Here is a 27,848-nt window from a genome sequence, read left to right as displayed (position 1 = left end):
AAAGCCAGAATTCTTGGACTTTCTGACTCTGTATCCTCTACATAGGGAGTGGATAGGCAAGTAGGTAGTTGTTTGTTCCGATTTGCTTCTGCTTAAACACTGGAATGAATGATAACCAAACGAGGGGCCCATACCTCAGGGGGTCTTGCACTCAATAAAGAAAAGTTGAGGACCGTGGTTGCTTCGAATGTTCTTTAACATTTTTGTCATTAATTTAGGAAGCTTTTCCAACTATGCTAGAACTAGACAAGAACACATTCACTCTAATTTTTGTGCTAAGATTGGGAATCTCAATAAACTGAATCAAAGTATGTAGGATATAAAGTATAGGCACTAGTGTAAAAGGAGCTGTCCAGGATTGAAACCCCATAATTGTGTTTCCATCCCTCTCAAATCTGTAATAGAAGTCAATTTTTTTTTTTTTTTTTTTTTTTTGCCGTACTTGGGCCTCTCACTGTTGTGGCCTCTCCCACTGCGGAGCACAGGCTCTGGATGCGCAGGCTTAGCGGCCATGGCTCACGGGCCCAGCCGCTCCACAGCATGTGGGATCTTCCCAGACCGGGGCACGAACCTGTGTCCCCTGCATTGGCAGGTGGACTCTCAACCACTGCGCCACCAGGGGAGCCCTCACATCTTTTTTATTCATTCATCTGTTGATGGACCTTTAAGTTGCTTCCATGTCTTGGCTATTGTAAACAGGGCTGCAGTGAACATTGGGGTGCATTTGAATTATAGTTTTGTCTGGGTATATGCCCAGGAGTGGGATTGCTGGTTCATATGGCAACCCTATTTTTATTTTTTAAGGAACCTCCATACTGTTTTCCATAGTGGCTGCACTTAGATTCCCACCAACAGTGTAGGTAGGAGGGTTCCCTTTTCTCCACACCCTCTCCAGCATTTGTTACTTGTAGACTTTTTAATGATGGCCATTCTGACTGATGTGAGGTGGTATCTCATTGTAGTTTTAATTTGCGTTTCTCTAATAGTTAGTGATGTTGAGCATCTTCTCATGTGCCTCTTGGCCATTTGTATATCTTCTTTGGAGAAAGGTCTATTTAGGTCTTCTGCCCATTGTTTGATCAGGTTGGTTTTTTTTTTTTTTTTTTTTTTCAGGTTGGTTTTTTTGTTATTGACTTGTATGAGCTGTTTGTCTGTTTTGGAAATTAAGCCCTTGTCAGTCTCATTGTTTGCAAATATTTTCTTGAAGTCCGTAGGTTGTCTTTTTGTTTTATTTATGTTGATCAGTTCTAGTAGTTTTTGTGTGGAATCTTTAGGGTTTTCTATATATAGTATTGTGTCATCTGCATATAATGACAGTTTTACCTCTTCCTTTACAATTTGGATACCTTTTATTTCAAAGAGGTACAATTCTTAAGATTCTTACATTTATGCATTGATTGAAGGAGATTTCTTTGGTTTTACAGGAATTTTTTTCAAAGAAGTCAGATTGTTCTTTATTCATGTTTGGCTCCCATAATAAGAAGCGGCCAAATAATCTAGTAATAGGTAAATATCATTTACTTTTTAATACTTTTATTTTATAGAGTCAGTTCTGTGACTCAGATTAATTGATGGTATTGAGGATTCAGGAGTAGCCAGTTAGCACTGAACTAGTTTTTTATTTTCCTTGTGAGTGTGAATAAAATTTATTTTTACCTACCAGTCTTCAGGTAAAGAAGGGGCATGTAAATATCACCCTACCTCAAGTTGTGGAAGTTTTTCAAATATAAAACATATATCCTAAATCAGTATTAGAGTTAGAAAAAGAGAAGTAGCATACTCACACACACAAATTAACCCTTCCCTAATAAATACCTGTATAGTGAATACATTTGAAAATAAACCCTTGCCCTGTATTGTGTATTGAGGCTTGGGCTGACATGCTCACTGGCTTAGGTAAAGCCCTTTACCCTCTGTGGGCCTTTATTTACTCTTCTGTAAAGTAAGGGAGTTTGGCTAAGTGATCTTTTAAGATCCTTTCCAGGTCCAAAGTTGAAACAGTACATTCTAGGTAGAGTTGAAAATTTAAGAAAGAAGAGACATGTTTGGGAGGTTTAAGGAGAAAGAAAAGAGGCAGCTATTAGGACATTTTGAACACGCAGATAAGTAGGTGAATATAAGGCAGCTGTTTGGGAAAAAATAAATGGTTAAAAGAAAATGTATTTTCCTTCTAGGTCGTATGTATGACTACCATGTGCTGGATATGATTGAAGTAGGTATCGAGAAGTTTGTCTCCCTTAAAGATATTAAGGTAAGATACTGATCATAAAAATAAGCATTTTATAACGTTGCTCTTGGGCAATAGTGACATCTTGTGGTGAAGAGTAAAGATACAGACTTAAATAAGAAAGAACTTTGGTTTTATTCTAGTGTGCTCTAAACTAAAAAGCACAATTTCATTTTACCTTTAAAAAGAGAGAGATGTTTACAGCATATAACACATATGTAGGCAGTTAGACTTAGAGTCATTACTAACTTCTTGTCTAGGCCCCATAGTTGAGATGCTCTTCTCTCCCTCTGAATTATCACAGCACCCATTTTATGTAACCTCAGAAATACCACAATTTTCTTTCTTTCTTTCTTTCTTTCTTTCTTTCTTTCTTTCTTTCTTTCTTTCTTTCTTTCTTTCTTTCTTTCTTTCTTTCTCTCTCTCTTTCTTTTTCTTTCTTTCTTTCTTTCCTTTCTTTCCTTTCTTTCCTTCTTTCTTTCTTCTTTTTCTTCCTTCCTTCCCCTTCCTTCCTTCCTTCCTTTCTTTCTTTCTTTCCTCCTTCCTTCCGTCTTAATTGTATTTATTTATTTATTTATTTATTTATGGCCGTGTTGGGTCTTCATTGCTGTGCACAGGCTTTCTCTAATTGCAGCGAGCAGGGGTTCTGCTCTTCATTGCAGTGCGCGGCTTCTCATTGCGGTGGCTTCTCTTGTTGTGGAGCATGAGCTCTAGGTGCGCGAGCTTCAGTAGTTGTGGCATGTGGGCTCAGTAGTTGTGGCTCGCAGGATCTAGAGCACAGGCTCAGTAGTTGCGGTGCACGGGCTTAGTTGCTCCATGGCATGTGGGATCCTCCCGGACCAGGGCTCGAACCCATATCCCGTGAATTGGCAGGCGGATTCTTAACCATTGCGCCACCAGGGAAGTCCCCACAGTTTTCCAAGTGAGCCCTGTTTTAAACCTAGGAAGCTTTGGCTGATCCTACAGTATTTTGGCTGCTGGGAACCAAATTGCTAGCTCACTTTTCCCCTTGAGGACTTGCATCTTTGTGTCTCCTTTGTTTGAATGGAATTATGAAACAGAAAGGCAAGAAAACTGTCCTAATGCAGTTCCTGGATCCAAATTGGGCTTCTGCTCCCTCAGACCTCTGCTCCTGGCTTAATCTAGTCCATCAAATACATTATTTCACTTAAGATCTCTTAGCTACCCTCTAAGGCTGAAATTATTTTCCCTATTATATAGATTTGGTGACTGAGGCCCAGGGGAATTCCACTGGTGACCTGGAGTCATACATACAGTAAATGGTATAACGAAGATTAGGACTGAAGGGCTTTGAAAGAAAGGATATTGAAGTTTGTAATGGAAAGTTACATAATTGTTCTCAGTCTGTGGGTCTTTGTATAGTTGAAAGAATTATAGCAAATATATAATCACTCCTTTTCCCAGCCTCCCCTAAGAAGAGGACATGCCTTCTAGGTTTCCTGTGTGTTTGAAAAAAGGCTCTTACCAGATCCCTACTTGGTTAGCTATACCACCTTCCTCAGGTACAGGGCAGAACAGTGAGATTGGATTTGGAGGCAGAACACTTGGGTTTGAGGCCTTTCTTGGTCAGTTAGATAGCATTTGTGACCTGACATTCAGTTACTTGCCTGACCCACAATTGCAATCAAGTATTAAACAGGTATAACAACATCAAACGAGATAATATATGTGAAAATGCTTATCAATGAATTTAATATATTGAAAGGTATTTTGAAAACTGTATAAACTGTGATACTTTATTACGGATGCCATCATTTTATTACAGTTTATTACAGGTTGTCTTTGGGGCTGTGTGTGAATCCCTGGAGATGAGCAGTACCACTGCTGTTAGCATGGTTACCAGTTAGTGGGTGTGAGCAGTGGCTGATGCCTGCATGCCAATCCCTCTGCTCTTTCCACTTCCCTTCCAAAGCAAAGAAATACCCCGTCACTGTGCAGCTTCTAAACTGAACCACAAAATCAGTATCGTTTGGCAGGTGTATTCTTAACAAGAACCATTTAAATTGAGTACTAGATCTCGTGGCTGTGTCGTGCGCGTGAGCGCCGTAGGGCCAGGGAGGCACCAGCTGCCACGCAGGGCGGAGGCCGAGGCTGCAGCTTGAGGGAGGCCCTGGTCCCTCTGCACCTGTGTATGGCAGAGCTGGTGTGAGACCAAGAGACAGTCCTTCCCAGCCGCCGGGATCATCAAGAGTTTTGGCCGGAACTTTGAGCACACACCGAAATAGTGAGGAGCCAGGTGAAAAGCACAGATGATGGTGCTGAAACGGATTAATAAGGAACTTAGTGATTTGGCCCGTGACCCTCCAGCACAGTGTTTTGCAGGTCCAGTTGGGGATGATATGTTTCATTGGCAAGCCACAATTATGGGACCTAATGACAGCCCATATCAAGGCAGTGTATTCCTTTTGACAGTTCATTTTCCTACAGACTACCCCTTCAAACCACCTAAGGTTGCATTTACAACAAGAATTTGTCATCCAAATATTAACAGTAATGGCAGCATTTGTCTCGATATTCTAAGATCACAGTGTTCTCCTGCTTTAACTATTTCTAAAGTTCTTTTATCCATTTGTTCACTGCTATGTGATCCAAACCCACGTGACCCTCTAGTGCCAGAGATTGCACGGATCTATGAAACAGAGATAAGTACAACAGAATATCTCGGGAATAGACTCAGAAGTATGCCATGTGATGCTACTTTAAAGTCAGAATAACCTGCATTATAGCTGGAATAAACTTTAAATTACTGTTCCTTTTTTGATTTTCTTACCCGGCTGCTCCCCTATCAGAACTCATCTTCTTTAATTTTATTTTTTGTTTACCTCCCTCCATTCATTCACATGCTCATCTGAGAAGACTTAAGTCCTTCCAGCTTTGGACAATAACTGCTTTTAGAAACTGTAAAGTAGTTACAAGAGAACAGTTGCCCAAGATTCAGAATTTTTTAAAAAATGGAGCATGTGTATTATGTGGCCAGTGTCTTCACTCTAACTTGGTTATGAGACTAAAACCATTCCTCACTGCTCTAACACGCTGAAGAATCATCTGAGGGGGAGGGAGGTGGATGCTGAGTTATCACATCAAAGGAAGCAGCATTATTCTAGCAGCATCCATTCATGTGTAAGCCTTCCACTGTTAGAGATTTGAGGTTACATGATATACTTTATGCTCGTAACTGACGTGGCTGGAAAATTGGTATTGAATTTATAGCATCAGCAGGACAGAAAATGTGATGTATTTTATGCATGTCAACAAAGGAATGACCTGTTTTACAGAGAATGGAAATTGGAAGTCAAACACCCTTTGTATTCCAAAATAGGGTCTCAAACATTTTGTAATTTTCATTTAAATTATTAGGAGGCTTGGAGCTATTAGTTAATCTATCTTCCAGTACACTGTTTAATATAGCACTGAATAAATGATGCAAGTTGTCAATGGATGAGTGATCAACTAATAGCTCTGCTAGTAATTGATTTATTTTTCTTCAATAAAGTTGCATAAACCAATGAGTTAGCTGCCTGGATTAATCAGTATGGGAGCAATCTTTTGTAAATGCAAAGCTGTTTTTTGTATATACTGTTGGGATTTGCTTCATTGTTTGACATCAAATGATGATGTAGAGTTCTAGAGAGTGAATATTTTGCCATGTTCAGTTAAAAGTGTGTAGTCTGTTACAGGTTGACACATTGATGGACCTGATTTATGCAGAATTAATAAGCTATTCAGATAGTGTAGCTTTAGTATGCTGCACATGATACTGGCAGCCCGGGGGTTCATAGATGGACTTGGGACCCAGCAGTTTTCAAATGTGTATATGGAGTTTAAGAAATTTATTTTCCAGGTGCAACCCCCATCTAACTAAATTTTTTCTTCACCTTGTACACTTGACAGCTGAAAAAACCATAACATTGGAGTAATAATGGGTCAAAATTTACAAAATAAAGTACTGTTTTGGTGTGGGGAAAAAAATAAAAATAAAAAATTGAGTACTAAATTTTCACTCATGGAGCATATCCATAACTATAAAATTCATTAATTGATGAGAATGTGCTTACATTGGCAATTCCTACATAGACTATTAGCCAGTCCCCTTCACTTTGACCCCGTTATTTGGCTACAACCTCGTATTTTTAGTTTGTTCTGGAGTTGCATGTTTTGTTGTACTTTCCTTCCATATTTATTTCTTCTTTATTTCTACCTCCTCGTTTTTAAGACATCTTTACCAGGTATTTCTTCTCTTACTTGCCCACTTTTATTGCCAAGCCTCATCCCTCTATTAACTCTTAAGCAACAGGTGATTAGACTCTACCAGGAAATAGAGTGATTATTCTAGAAGCCTGTTTTCTAAGATGGCCAAAATTCTAGGGATGGTTATTCTGCATAAAATAAGCCTAAGAAATGAGATGATTTAAAATTAAAGGTTAGCTGGGCACAGGTGGAACACAGAAGAGTCATTGGGTCTGGAAGGTCTATTCAGGCCCACAATCAGACAGACAGATTTTAGGCCCATCTCCTAAGTTTAAACAGTTCAGGTTCGTGTTGGAAGCAGAGAATGTCAACAAGAGTGGTCATGGTGAACAGCGAAGCAACACGTGACCTCTGGTCCAAGGGCAGAGGATGTTTGTTTGTTTGTTGTCCTGTCTCCCCCTACCCCCTCCACTTGGATAATCCTTGATTAGTGTCAGAGCAGAGATATTAGAATCAGTGGGAAGCTCAGACCGATTCTTCTTCCTCCATAAATTAACCCTTCAGTTAAAGAATTTTTTCTATTTGATTTTTTCTTTCACTTTGGTAAAACAAAAATTCACATTCTTTTTGGTATAGAAAATCCAGAACTAGGGAGTTCCCTGGCGGTCCCGTGTTAGGACTCCACACTTTCACTGTCGAGGGCTCGGGTTCATTCCCTGGTGTGGAAGCTAAGATCCCACAAGCTGTGTGGTGCAGCCAAAAAAAAAGAAAGAAAAGAAAATCCAGAGTGAGACAAAATATCTTTTAGAGTAGAGCTTCGATCCTGCTGAGTGAGGATTGCCCATATTTTCTGTAGCTTGTATAACATTATATTGCTTCCCATGTTAATGTTTAGTTGGTAGTTCAGTTTAGCTTTCATTTAAAAATACTGCTGGTGTGACATAGTAGGAAAGGCACATTGTTACAAATAATTCAAAGAAATTAAATTTATTTTGACTCTGAGATATTGGCTGTTAGAGGGCTGTGTTTGTTTTGCCGCAGGTTTAGCTTTTTATTTTATTCTTTGCATAGAAAGTGATAAAAAGTAGCTTACATCATTCTTTAATCACTTATTAATTTGGCACTAAGAGGGAGTGGAATGAAAAATCATTTTTTAGTATAAAAATCTGTAAATTAAAAAATCCCCACTCTGGTTTTAAGTCTAAAATCAGTGTTCATAGGGACATCCTTGGTGGTCCAGTGGTTAAGGCTCCACGCTTCCACTGCAGGGGGCACGGGTTCAATATCTGGTTGGGGAACTAAGATTCTGCATGCTGTACCGTGTGGCCAAACTAAATAAATAAATAAAATCAGCATTCATAGACATAGTTTTAGGACAGTTAAGAAAATGTGAAAATGAGTCACTGTATATCAGCGGTCCCCAACCTTTTTGGCATCTGGGACCAGTTTCATGGAAGACAAGTTTTCCACAGATGGATGGGGGGATGGGGAATGGTTCAGGCAGTAATGCGCGATGGGGAGCAGCAGATGAAGCTTCACTCTCTCGCCTGCCACTCACCTCTTGCTGTGCGGCCCGGTTCCTAACAGGTCGAGGACTGATGCCAGTCCAGGGATTGGGGACCCCTGCTATATATAAATATTGACTGCTTTAAAATCAGCATATAAACAATTTAGACTTGATAATTATGTAATTACTTTTTTTATTTCCTAGAATAGTAAATGTCCGGAGGGAACAAAACCCATGTTAATATTTGCAGGTGATGATTTTGATGTAACAGAAGACTACAGAAGGCTAAAAAGCCTTCTTATTGGTAAGTATTTTAATACATATCTGCAGGATAGCTCAGGTAGGCATTCTAAGAGTTGCCATTGGTCGTGGCAGTTTGCAACTTCACTCTAGATATACAGCTTTTTCTCTTTGATCTCTTTTTCTCCTTTTCATTATTTTGTTTATTCCCCACTAGAAGCAGGAGAGAGTTAAAAGGATGCTATACTCTATAGATCATTATTACTTTTTGATGGTATAGTAACTTTGGTAGCAACCTGTTTAATGCTTGCACCCGTCTCCTGTCATTATTGGCATTATTAAATTAAATTTAGAAAATTGAAAAGTTAAATTTTCGAGATTATTATACATCATCCACTTCCAATTCAAAAACCTCTATTAGTTTTTCTTAGTCTGATATACAAGGCTTTTCACACTATAACCCCGTATAACTTGCTTTCTTAATCTCCACCAATTTCATTCCTCCCTTTTCCATTTTAAAAAAAACAAAAAAAACCTTGTAAGGTTGTTTTAAAGGTGATTGGTTCTTAGTGAACTCTGCTCATTCCTAATGTTTTATCTAATGACTACATTACTTTTTATGTGTTCACAAGCCACCTTCTTAAAATCCAATATACAATATATAGTTATTGTCTGAGATTGATGTTAAATTTACCAATTTTAAACCACTTTTTCTCTCCTTTTTTGAAAAGCTGACATTATTGTTCTCCATGGTTTCTTAACGGTTACTAATACTTAATATTGTGTGATCACATCTGCCAGCTCTGTTCTTACTCTGGAAGGTAATTTAGTTCATCCCTAGAGATATGAACTCTTCTTATACTTAGTGGCATTTTCTGAAGTTTAAATAATTTATTCTATTTGAGCTTTTCTTGCACCATTCTTACAAGCTTACACCATTCTTACAGGCTTAACTTTTTTGGTTGCCCTTCTTTTGGATTTTTATATACTTTGCCCTAGATGACTTTTGAAAAGTTGGTGGGGGATATATTATAAATTATATACATGCTTTTTACAAATCTGAGCCAACCAAAGAATGTTTGTGGGCAGACACATTGCTTTCGGTTTTCCTTATTGGGATTAGTTATGCTCTTATTGTTAGGAATACAGTTTTCGGGACTTTCATTTCTCTTGTTCATAATGGCTATTTTTGAAAAACTAAGTATCACTGTTACCTGTTTAATCCTTACTAAAACTCTTGAGTTTGGTAACATTTCATTTTACAGATGGGAAGTTGGAGGCTCAGAGTGGTTAAGAGCCATTAAGTAGGTGAAGCAGAATCAAAACCCAAAGCCTGTGCTTTTCTTCTTCTGCTCTTCATCCTGCCCACGGTGAATAATTCCTTTGCAGAGTCTTTGCTATAGGTTCTTACCTCTGTTTTCCATGAATTAAAAAAAAAAAAGAAAAGGGACTTCCCTGGTGACGCAGTGGTTAAGAATCCGCCTGCCAGTGCAGGGGACACGGGTTTGATCCCTGGTCCGGGAAGATCCCACATGCCACGGAGCAACTAAGCCCGTGCACCACAACTGCTGAGCCTGCGCTCTAGAGCCTGTGAGCCACAACTACTGAGCCTGCGTGCCACAGCTACTGAAATCCATGCACCTAGAGCCCGTGCTCCACAAGAGAAGCCACTGCAATGAGAAGCCTGCATTGCACGTTGCACCGCAACGAAGAGTAGCCCCCACTCACCTCAGCTAGAGAAAGCCCGCACGCAGCAACAAAGACCCAACGTAGCCAAAAAAATAAATTAATTAAAAAAAAATCATACATGGAAGACAGCGACCAACATTTCTTTGAATATTACATAGCCCAAAACATCAAGGGAATTTTTTTCAGCCAAGATTCCTAGTAGTTGTACTGCGTTGGCTCAGATTTCCTGCTTTTTTCCCCTTGTTCTTCTGTATAATTATTATTAGTGAGGGAATTACTTATAATTTGTTATAACAGAGCTTTGTTGCTTCTGTTTAAATGGTTTTATCTTACTATTTTGTGCTTCCACTAGATGGCAGGAATAACCACATGATGCAGTAATGAGAGGGAGGGAGTGAAAACCAAAAAGGAATTAAGAAAGAAGAAAGACAGGTAGCAGGATGGAGTGACATTGTCTGGCACTAAGCAAAGTTGAGTTTTTAATATAAATAAGAAGTAAGAAAGTTGCAGAGTTCTTGGTTTGTGTTGTGTGTTCAAATGAAATAATGTAGAGCAGTAGGTAAAGAGAATTTTATCAAGGGCTTTTTTCCTGTTTGGAAGTTGTGTTTTTGTTTTCTTTTTGTAATTGGCCAGAAAGAAAAGTTACTTCAGTATTTTCATGCCAGATACCCATTTTGTTCATTCGAATTTTGCTTCTCTTTTGCTTTAAATATTATATAGATTTGTAGTTAATCTTAGCAGGTCCTGCTTTTCTTTACAGAAAACCAGTGCCTGTTTTTTGATTCAGTCCATCCTAATTTTTTTTTTTTTAATTCTGGTTGTGCCGTGTGGCTTGTGGGATCTCAGTTCCCCAAAAAGGACCAGGGATTGAACCCAGGCCACAGTAGTGAAAGTGCCAAATCCTAACCACTAGATCACCATGGAACTCCCAGTCCATCCTACTTTTTATGGTTATTTTTTAGTATGACTACTCCTCGTATATAAAGATGATAATGAATCAAGTAATAGGTTAGTTTTATTAAGTGTCCCTTTAAAGCCTACCTTTAACTTAACTACCTAACTGGGTTTTGTTTTTTTTTTTCTTCATTGCCTTTGTCTATATTAGTGGTCATATCTACATCTGTGGTCATTGTTATAATTTTTTTTTAACCTTTCTCATTTCCTAATTCTTATTCCACTTTAATACATATAATAATGAAAATAACTGCCATAGATTAGGTCAGGTAATTTATTAAATTTAATCCTTTCTACAGCTCTACAGAGATAATTGTATTAGTCTGCTCAGGGTGCCATACAAAAGACCATAGACTGGGTGGCTCATAAGCAACAGAAATGTATTTTCTCACAGTTCTAGAAGTCCAGGTTTCTGGTGAGGACTGTCTTGCTGGCTTCTTGCTTTGTGCTTACAAGGCTTTTCCTTGGGGAGGAAGGGAAGGAGGGAGATAGACAGAGGAAAGAGGGGTTTAAGTTTTCTGGTGTCTCTTCTTATATGGACTCTAATCCTATGGGAGCAGACCCTACCCTTATGACATACCTCATTTAACCTTAAGTACTTCCTTAGAAGCCTTATTTCCAAATATAGTCACACTAGAGGTTAAACAAACATTCAGTTCATTATGGTAATATTATTCCCATGTTGTGGATGAAGAAATTGAGACCAGTTCACTGATGTCCAGAGTGAAGAGTTAGTAAGTGTCAGAATCAGGATCTTATCCATTCTCTGACTCCACATCCCCCAGTCTTTCCCGTCAACACCCTGGTCATCCTCCTGTGCCCTTTCCCAGTGTTTTTACTCATGGACACAGTCACACTAAAGGTGTTATTTTTGCTTGGAATTGATCCGTTGAAAAAATGTCCAAACTGGGGCTTTCTTTCTAATTATAACCAATTTATCTGCTACCCCCTTATTTCTGTTTAACCAGGTTTTTCTCCTTATCCCTATTCTCATAATATCTTCCTTTTTACCTCAACCATCATTCCTGCCCAGTTTAGGGTCAGCCTTTTTGACAGTGCTCTGAGTTTCAACACATTTTAATCCATCACCCCCTTGATGTTTTAGACTCCTCTTGTACTTTAATTGCTCCAGTCCTGGAATCAGCTATTTCTGTAAGGATCCTGGGTTTTTTTTAAGTGAGATTATTTTAGAAATCACATTTTGTGTGCTAGGGAGTATTTCTGGGTTGGTCATTGTTTCTAGGCTTTTTCAGTGGACAGAACTATGAGATTTATTTGTTAAGATAAAATATATCCTGAGTTCATACTGAAACTTCTAACTCAAATTTAGGACAGAAGGATATGTACACGTACATACCTTCTTTCATCCATGACAAAAATCCAGGTTCTCAATGACTCCAACATAATGATGCATTTACTTTATACTGTACTACACATACAACAGTCTCAGAATAAAATACTGTTATTACTACTGGTAGTATGAATATTGAGTGCAACTGAATGGTGTTTGGTTTCTTTTGTGTGTGTGGTTTTTTTTTTTGCAGTTCTGTATGTCTATATATCCTATTAGGAATATGGTCAAATTACTGTGTTTTGAAGTCATTTGAAACAGTCCTTTTCTGTATGATTATGCCTTCAGCCCAATACACAGGTTCATTTCATTTTGTTTTCAATTTTTAGGGATAACTTTATTAAGTTTTTTCATTATAAATTATTTTTTGGGGTATGATTTACATACAATCAAGTGCACGTATTTATTTTTAAATTCTTTTTTTAATTCTTTTTTTTAAAGTTTTATTTTTTGGCTGCATTGGGTTTTTGTTGCTGCGCACGGGCTTTCTCTAGTTGCAGCAAGTGGGGCCTACTCTTCGATGCGGTGTGCAGGCGGTGGCTTCTCTTGTTGCGGATCACGGGCTCTAGGCGCGCGGGCTGCAGTAGTTGTGGCATGCGGGCTCTAGCGCACAGGCTCAGTAGTTGTGGCACACAGGCTTAGTTGCTCCGCGGCATGTGGGATCTTCCTGCACCAGGGATCGAACCCTGCATTGGCAGATGGATTCTTAACCATTGCGCCACCAGGGAAGTCCAAATGCACATATTTAAAGTTTTAAAATTTAATGGATTTTGACATATTTATATACCTCTAAAAACACCACTGCAATCAAGATATAGAACCTTTCCACCACCCCCCAGAATTTCCCTGTGCCCTTTGGTAATCCATTATTTTTCTCTATTCTAAGCAAACATTGATCTGCTTTCTGTCATTTTTGCATTTTCCAGAATTTAGGTAAATGGAATCATAGAGTATGTACTTTTCTTGGCCTGACTTCTTTCACTCAGTTTGTTTTGAGATTCATTCATGTTGTTGTATGTATCAATCCTCCATTTCTTTTTATAACCGAGCAGTATTCCATTTATAGCTATTCTGCAGTTTGTTTATACCTTCATCTGTTGATGGACATTTAGATTGATTCCAGCTTTTAATTATTACCAGTAGAACTGCTATGAACATTTATATACAAATTTTTGTGAGGACCTATGTTTTCATTTCCTTTGGGTGAATACCTAGGAATAAAATGGTTGGACCATTTGAATAGCGTATGTTAAACATTTTTTTTTTTTTGCGTGGGCCTCTCACTGTCGTGGCCTCTCTTGTTGCGGAGCACAGGCTCCAGACGCACGGGCTCCATAGTTGTGGCTCATGGGCCCAGCTGCTCCGCGGCATGTGGGATCCTCCCAGACCAGGGCTCGAACCCGTGTCCCCCGCATTGGCAGGCAGATTCTCAACCACTGTGCCACCAGGGAAGCCCTATGTTAAACATTTTTAAGAAACTGCCAAACTGTTTAACATGGTTGCACTATTTTGCATTCCCACTAACTGTAGGGGCTCCATCTCCTTGTCAATACTTGGTAGGCCGTTCTTTTTAATTTTAGTTACTCTAATAGGTGTTGAATACTGACAGTAATATGTTTCCAAAGTCAAATCTACAAAATAAAGGAGTGGTAGTGTTGCAGTTTTAATTTGCATTTTCTGGTGACTTATAAGGTTGAACATCTTTTCATGTGCTTATTGGCCATTTGTATATCTTTGGTAAAGTGTGTGTTCAGATCTTTGCCTGATTTTTTTATTTGGTTATTTGTCTTTTTATCGGGTACTAATGTGGAAGAGTGTGTGTGTGTGTGTGTGTGTGTGTGTGTGTGTGTGTGAGTGAGAGAGAGAGAGAAGTCTTTTGTCTGTCTGACATATATCTTTGAATATTCTCTCCTGGACTGTGGCTTGCCTTTTTGTTTTATTGATTTATGTATTTATTTATTGGCCACACCATGCAGCATGTGGGATCTTAGTTCCCCAACCAGGGATTGAACTCGCTCCCCCTGCAGTGGAAGCACGGAGTCTTTAACCACTGCACCACCAGGGAAGTCCCTTGCCTTTTTGTTTTTAATGATGTCTTTTTTAAAAAAAAAATTTTTATCGAGATATAGCTGATTTATAATATTATGTAAGTTTCAGGTGTACAACATAGTGATTCACAATTTTTTTTTTTTTTTTTTTTTTGCTGTACGTGGGCCTCTCACTGTTGTGGCCTCTCCCGTTGCGGAGCACAGGCTCCGGACGCGCAGGCTCAGCTGCCATGGCTCACGGGCCCAGCCGCTCCGTGGCATGTGGGATCTTCCCAGACCGGGGCGCGAACCTGTGTCCCCTGCATCAGCAGGCGGACTCTCAACCACTGCGCCACCAGGGAAGCCCAATTCACAATTTTTAAAGATTATGCTACACTTACAGTTATTATAAATTGTTGGCTATATTCCCTGTGCTGTACAGTATATCCTTGTAGCTTATTTATTTTATGCATAGTAGTTCGTACCTTTAAGCCCGTGTCCCTCTCTTGCCCCTCGCCTTTCCCTCTCCCTACTGGTAACCACTGGTTCTCTATATCTGTGAGTCAGCTTCCTTTTTGTTATGTGCACTAGTTTGTTGTATTTTTTAGATTCCACATACAAGTGATATCATACATTGTCTTCCTCTAATTTCACTTAGCATGATGCTCTCCAAGTCCATCCATGTTGCTGCAAATGGCAAAATTTCATTCTTTTGATGGCTGCGTGGTATTTCATTGTATGTATGTGTGTGTGCGTGTGTGTGCGTGTGTGTGTATGGACACTTAGGTTGCTTCCATATCTTGGCTATTGTAAATCATGCTGCTGTGAACATTGAGGTAGTACATGTATCCTTTCAAATTAGTGTGTTGTTTTCTTTGGATATGTACCCAGGAGTGGAATTGCTGGATATGATAGTTTTATTTTTAGTTTTTTAGGAACCTCTATATTGTTTTCCTCAGTGCCTGTAGAACTTACATTCCTACAGGGACTCCATTTTCTCTACATCCTCACTAACATTTGTTATTAGTGGTCTTTTTGATGATAGCCATTCTGACTGGTGTAAGGTGATATTTCATTGTGCTTTTGATTAGCATTTTTCTGATGATTAGCAGTGTTGATCATCTTTTCATGTGCCTGTTGGCCATCAGTATGTGTTCTTTGGAAAAATGTCTAGTCAGGTCTTCTGCTTTTAGGTTTAAGTAGGTCCCATTTGTTTATTTTTGCTTGTGTTTCCTTTGCCTTAGGAGACAGGTTCAAAAAAAAATATTGCTACGATTTATGTCAAAGAGTGTTCTGCCTATGTTTTCTTCTAGGAGTTTTGTAGTTTCTGGTCTTACATTTAGATCTTTAATGCATTTTGAGTTTATTTTTATATATTGTGTGAGAAAATGTTCTGATTTCATTCTTTTACGTGTAGCTGTCCAGTTTTCCCAGCACCATTTACCAAAGAGATTTTTCAACATTGTATATGCTTGCTTCCTTTGTCATAGATTAATTGACCTTAAGTATGTGAGTTTATTTCTGGGCTCTCTATTCTGTTCCATTGATCCATGTAACTGTTTTTCTGTCTGTCTGAAGTCAGGGAGCATGATTCCTCCAGCTCTGTTTTTTCTCAAGATTGTTTTGACTATTTGTGTCTTTTGTGTTTCCATACACATTTTAAAATTATTCTAGTTCTATGGCATTGGTATTTTGATAGGGGTTGCATTGAATCTATAGAGTATTATGGTCATTTTAACAATATTAATTCTTCCAATCCATGAACACAGTATATCTTTCCATGTGTTTGTGTTGTCTTCAATTTCTTTCATCCATGTCTTACAGGTTTCCAAGTATAGGTCTTTTAACTCCCTAGGTAGGTTTATTCCTAGGTATTTCTCTGACAGTGTGCTGTTAGTGTATAGAAATGCAACAAATTTCTGTGTATTAATTTTATATCCTGCAACTTTACTGTATTCATTGATGAACTCTAGTAGTTTTTTGGTGGCATATTTAGGATTTTCTGTGTATAGTATCATGTAATCTGCAAACAGTGATGTCTTTTAAAGAGCAGAAATTTTAAATTTTTGTGAAGTGTACTTTATCCAATTTTTTTCTTTAATGGTTGTTCATACAGTGTTTTGTTTAAGAAACCTTTGCTTATCCCAAGATTGCAAAGATTTTTTTCTCTTATAAATATTTTTTTGAAGTCTTATAACTTTAGATCTTACATTTAGGTTTATGATCCATTTTGAGTTAATTTTTGTATATGGTGTGAGGTAAGGGTCAATGTTCTTAAAACTTTCTACCTCATTTCATTCTTTTTTTGTTTTTTTTTTCTTTCTTAAAAGCTTATGGAAAAAGCACATGCCTATAAGGTTTGCATTACAAAAACTGTTTCAGGGGAGACTGGAATGTACATATCTTGTTCCCCAGAATGACTCTGACTTCAATAATGCTGCCACAACCGTGAGTGGGGCTTTATTAACTTGGCCACTGAAGGAGAGTCAGGTTTTGGCAAAACTATGGGAAAGTTCTTCATTAATTAAAATCAATTTTTAGATCAAAATACCTTGAAAACGTACATATTTGGTTTATAAAAGTACCCCCAAGGGATTTTTATTTGTGGTAGTAAGGAAGGGTGGTGTGTACAAGGGTATGCACACTTAACGTCTGCTTTATGTATGTTAGTGATGTGATTTTCTTTTGGTTATTTGTAAGAAGGAAAAAGCAAACTGTAAAAGATGTATATGTCCATGCACATGGAGATAATTCCCATCTTATGAGCTAATGGGAGGAGGGAAGCAAGTGCTGAGTGGCTACAGATTGGGACAGAATGAGATATTTCCTGTTTATGACATCACCTGTCTTAGGGCACCTCTTCCTAAGTAATTAATTTGGATGACCCTTTTATGCCTAACTTTGTCTTAGCTAGATGTTATTCATGTGTTCCCATTTAGCCTCCCCCCAAGTTCAGTCTTTTTATCTGTAAAAATGAGGTGACCAAACTTGTTTGCTGTTTTCCAAACTCTTTTCATTCATGTGCCACCTTCATAACGTTAGCCATGTCTGTGTAGTATCCATAGCATTGTTCACTGGAGATTTTTCTTTAAATTGACTCCTCTTTTTATTTTTTATTTTTATTTATTTTTTTTGCGGTACGTGGGCCTCTCACCGCCGTGGCCTCTCCCGTTGCAGAGCACAGGCTCCGGACGCACAGGCTCACCCAGCCGCTCTGCGGCATGTGGGATCTTCCCGGACCGGGGCACGAACCCGTGTCCCCTGCATTGGCGGGCGGACTCTCAACCACTGCGCCACCAGGGAAGCCCCTGACTCCTCTTTTTAAAAGGAAACCCTATGTCCCTACTCTCAGTGCAAAATGGTGTATGATAACATAAATAATGCATTGTAGATTATATCTGCCTGTGTATCATTTAAAATTATCTCATATGTGCCACTTGGGTATTATTACCACTCTGTGGGAAAACAGTCTACTCATTGATCTTGATGGTTCTTTTCTGGCTTTGACACTAGATAGCTTTTCTTTGCTCATATAATTGAGATACCTTGTTAGAATTTTCTTGTTTGTTGGCGTCTGCCATATGACAAACACTAGTTCAATTTAATAGTCAAAGTTTGAACAGCCATTTTTATAGACTTTTGCCATCTTAACCTGTCTGTCTTAGTTGATTAAAATTGTATACCTCGTTTTACATTTTCTAAAAAATTACTGTTCACAATAAACCTGTTATACTCTGGTGCTGAGCATTGGCTTAGAGGGAGAACTGCAAAACTGAAAAATTACATGGCTCAGTGAATTAAACAGAAATACAGTCATGAGATTAAATGGTAGAGGGGCGGGACCATCAGATTTTTCAGGCATGAGTTTTTGTGCTGCTTTTTAGATGAGATACAGAGAGTTGCGTTTAGAGTGCAGCTGATTTGTAACAATTAATCTTAATTAGTCTTTTAATTAAGATTTTAATTAATCTTTTAATTAATTAAAGTTAATTAATTTTAATTAGTCTTTTAATTAATCTTAATTAATCTTTTAAAATTTTTAATTAATTAATTATTTTAATTAATTTTAATTATTTTTAATTGATCTTTTAATTAATCTTAATTAATCTTTTTTTTTTCCCCAAACAACCTGATGTGTGCTTTTAGATTTCTTCAGAGGCCCCACAGTATCAAATGTCCGTCTGGCTGGTTTAGAGTATGTTCTGCACTTCACTGCACTGAATGGGAAGATTTACTTTCGAAGCTATAAGTAAGTGCATTTCTTAGCATGTTTTTGTTAATCCTCAGGGTTAGCATTTTAGTGTGACTGTTTTATAGAGCTCAGACTTAGAATTGGTGTCTGGCCAAAAGTTTATTTGGAGAGTTTTCAGAATAGCAGTGACAAAGTAGCTCTGTGCTGATCCTCAGGTCTGTCACTCCCCTGCTAACTTCTGCCTCCCAGAAACCCTGCTTTTCCAGGGCCCTGGGGCATCAAACAGTACACTCCCTCTGAGCTTAGAACGCTTATTCAGTCCTAACTTGCCATACTTTTATGCAGTATCTCCCTGTTTTTCTTGACTAAATTTAGAGCGCCAAGCCACAAGTCTTAGCCCAGCCAAAGCAAATCTCAAAGTCCTGAGTCTAAAAAATGGAGTCTGAAAGTAATAAGATTCAGTGGCTAGATTCATTTTACCTTCTTTCTCCAGCCCAGGCCTCTACCCATACCCCCACCACAATATAAATATAAATCCTAACAAGCACATTCTGTTTTCATAAAAACCTTAATGACGTGCTGCAACTGCCTTTTGAGGTAAGCATGACTTGTTTTTTCCCGTATTTAAAATAAAGTGTTAGCGCTGATTGATGGAGCACACACTTTCCTAGAGAATACATTGACTCCCACTAACTGCCTCCCTTGGTACATTGAATTCAGCCTGACATCTGCTTCGCGCTGTGGCGTGGCAGTGCGGCCTGAGCGCCGGCAGCCCAGTGTTGACAGTGTCTTCGTGCAGTGGTGCCGTTTGTGCAACCATTCGTGGACTTCAGCATTTCATCCATGGTTTTAATTTTGTTTTTTTATCATAATGGAATACATGGTTGACCAGCTTGTGTCCAGTGAACATCCAAATGAACTAAGTAATCACCTCTTTTTTGTTAGTAATGTCCATCTTTGTCTCAACTGTATGGAGTCAGAGATGCTCGGTTCTTTTCACCACATGAGTGGTACCACCATTTCTATTTTTCTATTTTTTTCTCATTTAAATAATAACAGGCAAAAGATTTTATAATCATTTTTAACTAGTTGAGATTGAAAGTCCCTATAATCTGTTGTTTTCATTTCCAAACTTGATTTTGGGGCAGCTAAGAATATTATGAAGTAGGTGACTCCTATTTATAGAGCAAGAGATAAAAGATGAAAAATCACTAACATAAAAAAAAATCTTTTTGAAAACTTATGTTAAACAAGGAGACCCTGGGATACAAAGGAGCTAAAAAATAAAGATAAAAGTCTTTGAGAATGAGAAATGAATAATAATAATCTAAAACTCATGGTGAACAATTTCAAAGGAAGTATTCTCTTGTATCAGAACTTGTATTTAGTGAAAAGAAAGATAAATTTGTAAAGAAAGAAAGAAAATACAGAGAAATAAAGCAAAATGGACAGAAAATTAGCAAATCAGTCTTAAGAACAAGGATAAATTGGCAGTGTAACTACACATATTCGTCCGTCCACTTACTTTAAGGAGTATGTAATTGCTGGAATCACTGTTAGGTTAGCATGGCATCTGCCATAATGAAAAAAAAAGATTTGAAATTTTTACGAAATTATTTTATTTATTTATGTATTTATGTATTTATTTTTGGCTGCATTGGGACTTAGCTGCGGCACTGAGGGTCTTCTTTGCACCATGCAGGATCTTTCAGTTGCAGCACGCAGGCTTCGCTAGTTTTGCATGGGCTCCAGAGTGCGTGGGCTCTGTAGTTTGTGGCACATGGGCTCTCTAGTTGAGGCCCATGGGCTTAGTAGTTGTGACAGGGCTTAGTTGCCCTGTGGCATGTGGGATCTTAGTTCCCCTGACCAGGGATTGAACCTACGTCCCCTGCATTGGAAGGCAGGTTCTTAACCACCGGACCACCAGGGAAGTCCCAAGATCTGAATTTTTAAGATCAGAAACCCTATTGTAAAATTTTTTTTTTTGCTGTACGCGGGCCTCTCAGTGTTGTGGCCTCTCCCCTTGCGGAGCACAGGCTCCAGACGCGCAGGCTCAGCTGCCATGGCTCACGGGCCCAGCTGCTCCACGGCATGTGGGATCTTCACGGACCGGGGCACGAACCCGTGTCCCCTGCATCGGCAGGCGGACTCTCAACCACTGCGCCACTAGGGAAGCCCCCCTAATGTAAAATTTTTTTTTTTTTTTTTCTAGTGTAAAATTTTAATCCCAGCTTTTCATATCTATATCCTGTAATACCTGCTAGCTATTGATTTGAAATAGAAAGTGGACAGTGTGATTGAGAGCAAGCTGCTACTGGGGAAAATCCCTAGATGTGGATTAGCTTAGCCTCCAAGGGCTGTGCTCTGCTTGGGAGAGGAAGGAAGAGGTGGTCCCAGGAATGAGCATCACCTCTGAGCCTAGTGACCTGGCTCTTTGCCAGGCTTTGCCACATGACATGGGCAAGTCACTTCTCAGGGCCCCTGTTTTTCCTTTGCAAAGTGTAGTAATATCATATAGGTAATTCTGAGGTCCCTCTGAGACGGATAATTCTCCTTTATGAGAGGGAGAGGGGTGCAGATAGAGGTGGGAATGTGCCATAGAAGTGTGTCTGACCTACTGTGGCTCCTCAGGCATTCTCACAGGCTGCTCTTGGGTGTCCTGCCCTCTTCCAACCAGCCCTTAGGCAGTTGGTTAAAGGTAGTTAATATTGACGCTTATTAATTTGTGAAGATCAGTAAGGCTTATAAAATGGTTTTGAGCTTCTTGTATGAAAGGAACTCTGAGCATGGAATTACATTAATAGAACCTTTGACCTTTCCTGTTTGGGGGAAATAAATCATAGTGTTACTGGCACCTTCCTGTATATCCTATAATAATTAATTCCTTGGAGAATTTTATTCACTATAGGGCCAGAGCTATTAATATGAAACTGAAGATCTTTAGTAACTGCCACGTATGCCTTTGCCATGGCATTGGGTAGGTTTTATGGGGAGAAATATGCAAAACAGGAAGTATTAGCGTACCTTAAAAAGCAAACACAACGTTCTAGGCAAGGAGTTAAGTAATGAAAACAGAATGTCAACAGAAGAGAGGGATATGGAAGGGAGAAAAATAAGGAAATTGCAATTTAAACAAGAGTGGTAATGCCAGTCTTTCTCAAGAAATAGGCAAGCACAGTCTCCGGACACGCAGGCCCAGCGGCCATGGCTCACAGGCCCAGCCGCTCTGCGGCACGTGGGATCCTTCCGGTCCAGGGCACGAACCTGCGCCCCCTGCATCGGCAGGCGGACTCTCAACCACTGCGCCACCAGGGAAGCCCGAATGTCACTTTTGATTTAGAGCTTATAGGGAAACAAAACAAACAAAGCTTGAGGTTAAGATCTGAAATGGAGATTTACATGGGTGTAAAGGTTCTGGGCAATAGTTCTTAACTTTCTGTGCGAGGGCTTTCTCTAGTTGTGGCAAGCGGGGGCCACTCTTCATCGCGGTGTGCGGGCCTCTCACTCTCGCGGCCTCTCTTGTTGTGGAGCACAGGCTCCAGACGCGCAGGCTCAGTAGTTGTGGCTCACGGGCTTAGTTGCTCCGTGGCATATGGGATCTTCCCAGACCGGGGCTCGAACCCGTGTGACCTGCATTAGCAGGCAGATTTTAAACCACTGTGCCACCAGGGAAGCCCAAGGCTGATCTTTTAAAAACATTATTATTTAGTCCTTTTTTTTCCCCTGTATGGAGATCTGGCCACAGTAACAAATTGAGTCTTTTAACTCAAAAAACCTTCAGGTCTTTGAGCAGTTCTTGTTGTATCTCTCACAAAAAAAGAATTTGTGACTCTCCCTTCCTCCCCATTGTATCCTTCATATGCTTTCAAATCCAGAGCTATTTGGACATATGGTATCTAGAAAGTTGTGGTTTTGTTATATTAAGTTCATTCCAATCTATAGAGATCAGTAAATGTCTATGCTATGGACAAAAGTTGATTCTGAATAGGTCTTAGAGAAATAAGAATTTGTTAATCAATCATGTAATATAATGTCTCAAAAACCCAATTAAGATTTTTTTATAATCATGTAAATCTTGCGTAAGATGAAGAAGTCAAATAAAAGGATTCCACTTCACTTCTTAGAACTATATCACCTGCTGTTTCTCAACAGTATTGCATACTCTTATGTTTTATTTTGAAAATAAGTAGACTAAAGAAAATACTTGGTCTTGGGGCTTCCCTGGTGGTTCAGTGGTTAAGAATCCGCCTGCCAATGCAGGGGACACGGGTTCGAGCCCTGGTGCGGGAAGATCCCACATGCCGCAGAGCAACTAAGCCCATGCACCACAGCTACTGAGCCTGCGAGCCACAACTATTGAGCCCACATGCCACAACTACTGAAGCCCATGCACCTAGAGCCTGTGCTCCGAAACAAGAGAAGCCACCGCAACGAGAAGCCACGCAGCGCAACAAAGAGTAGCCCCTGCTCGCTGCAACTAGAGAAAGCCCGCAAGCAGCAACGAAGGCCCAGTGCAGCCAAAAATAAATAAATAAAATAAATAAATTTATTTAAAAAAAATAAAAAGAAAACACTTGGTCTAAATATATAAAGTATTAAGCTTAGCCTTTCCTTTTTTTTTTTAATCTTTTTGGCCATGCTATGTGGTATCTGGGATATTAGTTCCCTGACTAGGGATAAAACCCATTCCCCCTGCATTGGGAGCGCAGAGCCTTAACCACTGGACTGCCAGGGAAGTCTCTAAGCTTAGCCTTTCTAAACATTTTATGATATTTTATGGAACTGTAATCTTCTAGAACAAAAATATTTGTGGGGAGGGCGGCGGGACTTTTATCAAAGTCAAAGCAACATTTCTTTTTTGCTATTTCATAAAGGTTGCTGTTGAAGAAATCTGGCTGCAGAACACCTCGGATTGAATTGGAGGAGATGGGACCCTCATTGGATCTGGTTCTGAGGAGGACACACCTAGCATCAGATGACCTTTATAAGTTATCTATGAAAATGCCCAAAGCCCTCAAGGTACATGGCTTGTAGCTTGGTGCCATGTTTATTTGTATATTCCATTCTTCTTTCCAAAAAAGGATTTGTGGCATATTATATTGAAGAGCATACATAAAGAGGTCAATAAAATAGATAAAATTAGACTCTCAGAGCCAAAGAAAGGAGGAAGAAGCAAATAAGCCAACCATAATTGATAATAAAATTGTAGAAAGCAGGCATCAGGTGTTGCTGAGAGCTTCCTAGTAGGCAAGACTGCCAGTTTTCAGCAAAAATGGGGCTCATTTTAGGCATTGTGAAAATGTAATTTCAAGCATAGTATGTGTAACCCATACTTGCATAAAATGTGTTTTGACTTTTGAATGGTTTTAAAAAGCAAGTAGACATGGCATCTCTGGAATGCCAATAAAGATTGAAATGATAGTTATAATCCTTAAGCTAAACACAGGAAATTCTCTCAGTGCATGACAGTGATTAGTCTGTTGTGTTGCTTCTCAAAGTATGGTCTGACAGTTTACCTGAGAATTGTTAGAAATGCTGAATTTGCAGATCCCACCGGAGTCCTACTGAATTAGAATTGGCATTTTAACAAGCTCTGAGTGATCTGTTTATACCTAAGTTGGAGGAGAAAGGGCTGTAGGGCTATAGACTCTATATCATTAAAGGTGTGCTCACTAATGGAGATTGTTGATACGATAGTTGTTGTACACTAGATTTTTACCAGTTCATGGTAGTAGACCCAACTAAATATAATATATTCTTGTTTCATAGCCAAAGAAGAAGAAAAATGTCTCTCATGATACTTTTGGTACAACTTATGGAAGAATTCATATGCAGAAGCAAGACCTAAGCAAACTACAAACCAGGAAAATGAAGGGGTTGAAGAAGCGACCTGCAGAAAGGAAAGCAGAAGACCAGGAGAAAAAATCAAAGAGAATTAAAAAGGATTGATGGAATATAGCCAGTAACTGCATTTTTATTGTAGTCTTCACTTAGACTTATCAAGCATCAGTTATTTCAGAGTTTCTTGTAAGGTTTTATTGTATATTTTTATAACTTGATAATTTACCTAAATTATATATTATATACATTGTGAACAGTAACATACTAGTATTAGGTTGAAAGTTAGGCTCTTACTGGAGACATTACACCCTGGTATGCCGTTTTCTCTCTGTGATGTGACATTTCCCTCTGCCTACCCCATACAAAGTCTCCTGTCTCGTTGGGTGGGTGAGTGAGGAGGGATCTCCAGAACAATCATTGGTATTTTAGAGAATTTTGGGTTAAGCTTTAGATAAAGGGAGGAAGTTATGGAAAGTAGCAATGCTCCAAAGTAACTGTATACATGCTCAGTATGAGCTACCTGGAAAGTTGACCCCATCTCCCAGCATATACATATAACCTGACTTTTATTTTTTTACTTTCCTGTTGTTTTACCTGAAATTCTACCAGTTAGAGATTAATTTTGAGATTTTAAGCTCTGTGTCTTAAAACAGATCTCTGAGATGTCCACTACCTGATCATTGACATGCTACCTTACTATTGATTAGTTTTAAGAGATTCTGCTAATAAAGGAGCCCTATTCCTCTTCTTTGGGAGAAAGAAAGTTTTGATAAGGGTTGAAGTGAGAAAGGAGAGATTAGATAAGTTAAGACACACGACATTTTAGGGTACTGGGTAGCCGTAGGTAGCTAAAGGTCACATGAAGGCCCTGGGTGTTTGCATACAGAGTAGGAGTAAGCCAAAGCCAAACAGCTTATTTTGAAATTTCTTGAAGACTGGCCCTGTGCCTAGGAAAGTGGGGGAAAGCTTTCTGCTTCCTGCTTCTCGTACTGCAAACTTGCGTTCCCTAAATGTACAATTTAGTTTCCTTGACTGAGTCCCTGGCAAAGAGGCTCCTTTATACAAGCACAAGCCAATTATGCTGTAAAAGTACAAACATACATAAACCATGATGTGTTATGTAAAGTAGAAATGCTATTGTTTTCATTTCCATGTCAAGGAGCTCCTCCATGTCTATGTGTGCATGCATTTATGTGAGTTTGCTAAAAGCTAGAACCTCAATTTTAGTTTTTTTATCCTTTCCCTTCTCTTTTAAACCCATTCCTTAGCCTTCCTTCTCCCCAGCCCTTTCCTGGCTAATAGTCTCTTAAAAAAGAGGGAGCTGGTATCACTCATTTACACTTGTTACTTGATTATACATTTAACCAAAGACTACACGGTTTTAGATCGGAAGTAGGCATTTGCATTATATGTCTAAATGGGGAGAGAGGGCGAAATTAAAATGATTCATATCCTGCCATCTGCAAGTAGATGGACAATGGACAATAGTTGGGGAGAAGGGGCGTCATGAAAGGGGCATCAGAAATGATGGATGCAGGACTTCTCTGGTGGCGCAATTGTTAAGAACCTGTCTGCCAATGCAGGGGACACGGGTTCGAGCCCTGGTCCAGGAAGATCCCACATGCCGCGGAGAAATTAAGCCCATGCGCCACAACTACTGAGCCTGCTCTCTACAGCGTGTGAGCCACAAGTACTGAAGCCCACGCACCTTGAGCCCGTGCTTCGCAACAAGAGAAGCCACTGTAACGAGAAGCCCACACAGTGCAACGAAGAGTAGCCCCCACTGACCACAGCTAGAGAAAGCCGTACACAGCAACAAAGATCCAACGCAGACAAAAAAAAAAAAAAAAAAAGAAATGATGGATGCATAGCCCTTACCCAATGTGTGACCCCTGGCTGGTCCAGCTAACAATAATGAAGGTAGGCAGATTCAGGAGGCAGAGCCATGGGTCCTTTTCACCAGCCACTTACAGGAAGGACCCTGCCACACTGTATGGCTGTTAGCATAACTGATGCCATCTTGGGCCTGTCCAGTTCCTCCTGTCCTTCAGCTGACCCTACCTAGGGCTGTACTGTGTAGTAAATCTCTGTTGTCAGGGGCTTTGTAGTTAATAGATGTTGTTTAATGACCATTAGGTCCAGGTGGCCCCTGTGCTGTTAGTCTCCAAACAATAATGAAGAGCTTCGCTGACGTATTCCTGGTGCCCATGAGACTAGTTACCCGTTCATAAATCTGGACTTTGGAATTCACTTCCTGTTTCCAAGCACGTACCCCCATACCCTGGGTTAACTATAAAATTCTCCCAGTGGCAGTTATGGATGCTTCTGGATGTCATCCACCCTATCCCACCCTGTGAGCAAACTGCCTTATAATAAGCTGATCCACTGATTATATGGAGTGGCCTGCCTCATTTTTCGGTTTCAAGATCCTGTCTCAGTTTGGTGGGCGTCTTTCGTTCCCTTTGTATTTTTCCTATTTTTCAGGATGCTAATACTAATACCAAGCTATATATGATTTCATGAAATCTGATTCCTTTTAATAACTTAAATGCTGCTATTTGTTTTCTTGGTATTGAACATAATCCAAAGTAGAGATGTTATTACCCAAATCAATAAAGAAAGAGGGCAAAAAAGAACTTACCCCAAGTTAGTTTTCAATTATCTGATTATCTAGCTGCTTCTGATCTCTCCTTCCTTTCATTTATATTTTTAGCCACTTCTCCTCCCCCCTACCCAAGGGTGAGGCCAGGAAAGGATTCACAGAAGCTTTAAAATGGAAGAAGTTAAAATCACTAAAACCACTGCTAAATTTGACCAAGAAGAGAAGGTTTGTTTTTTAATGGAATTTCAGGTATCGGTACTTTGTCCATTATAAAATTAAGAGCCTGCAAAAATACAGCGTCTTTATCATGTCCTTAATGCACTTTTAATCATAGAAATGGTCAAAACATCCCATAATTGCATGAAAGGCACATATATCCTAGTATATATATACATTATGAAATTATATAGACTATTATTCACATCCCTTTAAATAAACTACTGTAAACAAGAAGATAAATTAGGCTTGCTGGCGTGAGGTTTATGCCAGCTGTGAGAAGAAAGTTAATTTGCTTTTAAATGTATGTTGTTTTCCTCTCATACCAACAACGCGAGTGGTTGAAGTTTAAAATCAGAGAAAATGACACTGAGTTTCCTGTAAGTGGACCATGTTAGGCCATGTTAGAAAGTTTGACTGCCTTGCTTGAACTGGAGCCATTTTGCAATTTTTCCAATTCAAAACCCTTAGGGAAAAAGTTTTAGAACATGGCCAACCATGTTCTAGATAACCAACATGCATTTTAATTTTGTTCTTGTTCTGCTGCGTCCTTTAAACAACTTCCCTCCTCCTTTCCCCAACGCATTCTCACCCCCCACCCCGACCCTTCACATTCTGAGCATCTGAAAATAGGTTCTAAACACAGGGAGAAAGGTCTGGCGCTGGGCAGGCACCTGCTATTTAGTGGGCTTGAGGCCTATATGAAAGAAAGTTAAAAAAAGGGAAATGGCAAAGCCTTTAGAACTCAGCAGTTAAGGCTTTTGCGAAGCAAAGATCAAAGCCCTTGAGCATT

At 39.3% G+C, this 27,848-nt stretch overlaps 1 protein-coding gene and 1 pseudogene across 1 annotated transcript in view; both read left to right on the top strand.

Annotated features, from left to right (window-relative positions):
* RPF2 (ribosome production factor 2 homolog) overlaps positions 1-24,358 on the top strand; it is a 34,636-nt gene extending 10,278 nt beyond the window's left edge. Inside the window, exons 5-10 of the mRNA XM_060030086.1 lie at positions 1,425-1,506; positions 2,175-2,251; positions 8,148-8,247; positions 18,351-18,453; positions 23,271-23,415; positions 24,166-24,358. Of these exons, the coding sequence (XP_059886069.1) occupies positions 1,425-1,506; positions 2,175-2,251; positions 8,148-8,247; positions 18,351-18,453; positions 23,271-23,415; positions 24,166-24,345 (687 nt within the window). The 3' untranslated portion in view covers positions 24,346-24,358. The remainder of the gene's footprint in view (positions 1-1,424; positions 1,507-2,174; positions 2,252-8,147; positions 8,248-18,350; positions 18,454-23,270; positions 23,416-24,165) is intronic.
* Positions 4,074-4,940, top strand: LOC132436990 (ubiquitin-conjugating enzyme E2 D3 pseudogene; annotated as a pseudogene).
* Positions 24,359-27,848: the final 3,490 nt, after the last annotated feature.

This window comes from Delphinus delphis, chromosome 14, assembly GCF_949987515.2.
Source record: "Delphinus delphis chromosome 14, mDelDel1.2, whole genome shotgun sequence".
NCBI classification, from domain to species: domain Eukaryota; kingdom Metazoa; phylum Chordata; class Mammalia; order Artiodactyla; family Delphinidae; genus Delphinus; species Delphinus delphis.
Note: the sequence above shows the minus strand (reverse complement) of the source record. Positions and strands in the feature narration are given on the sequence as shown.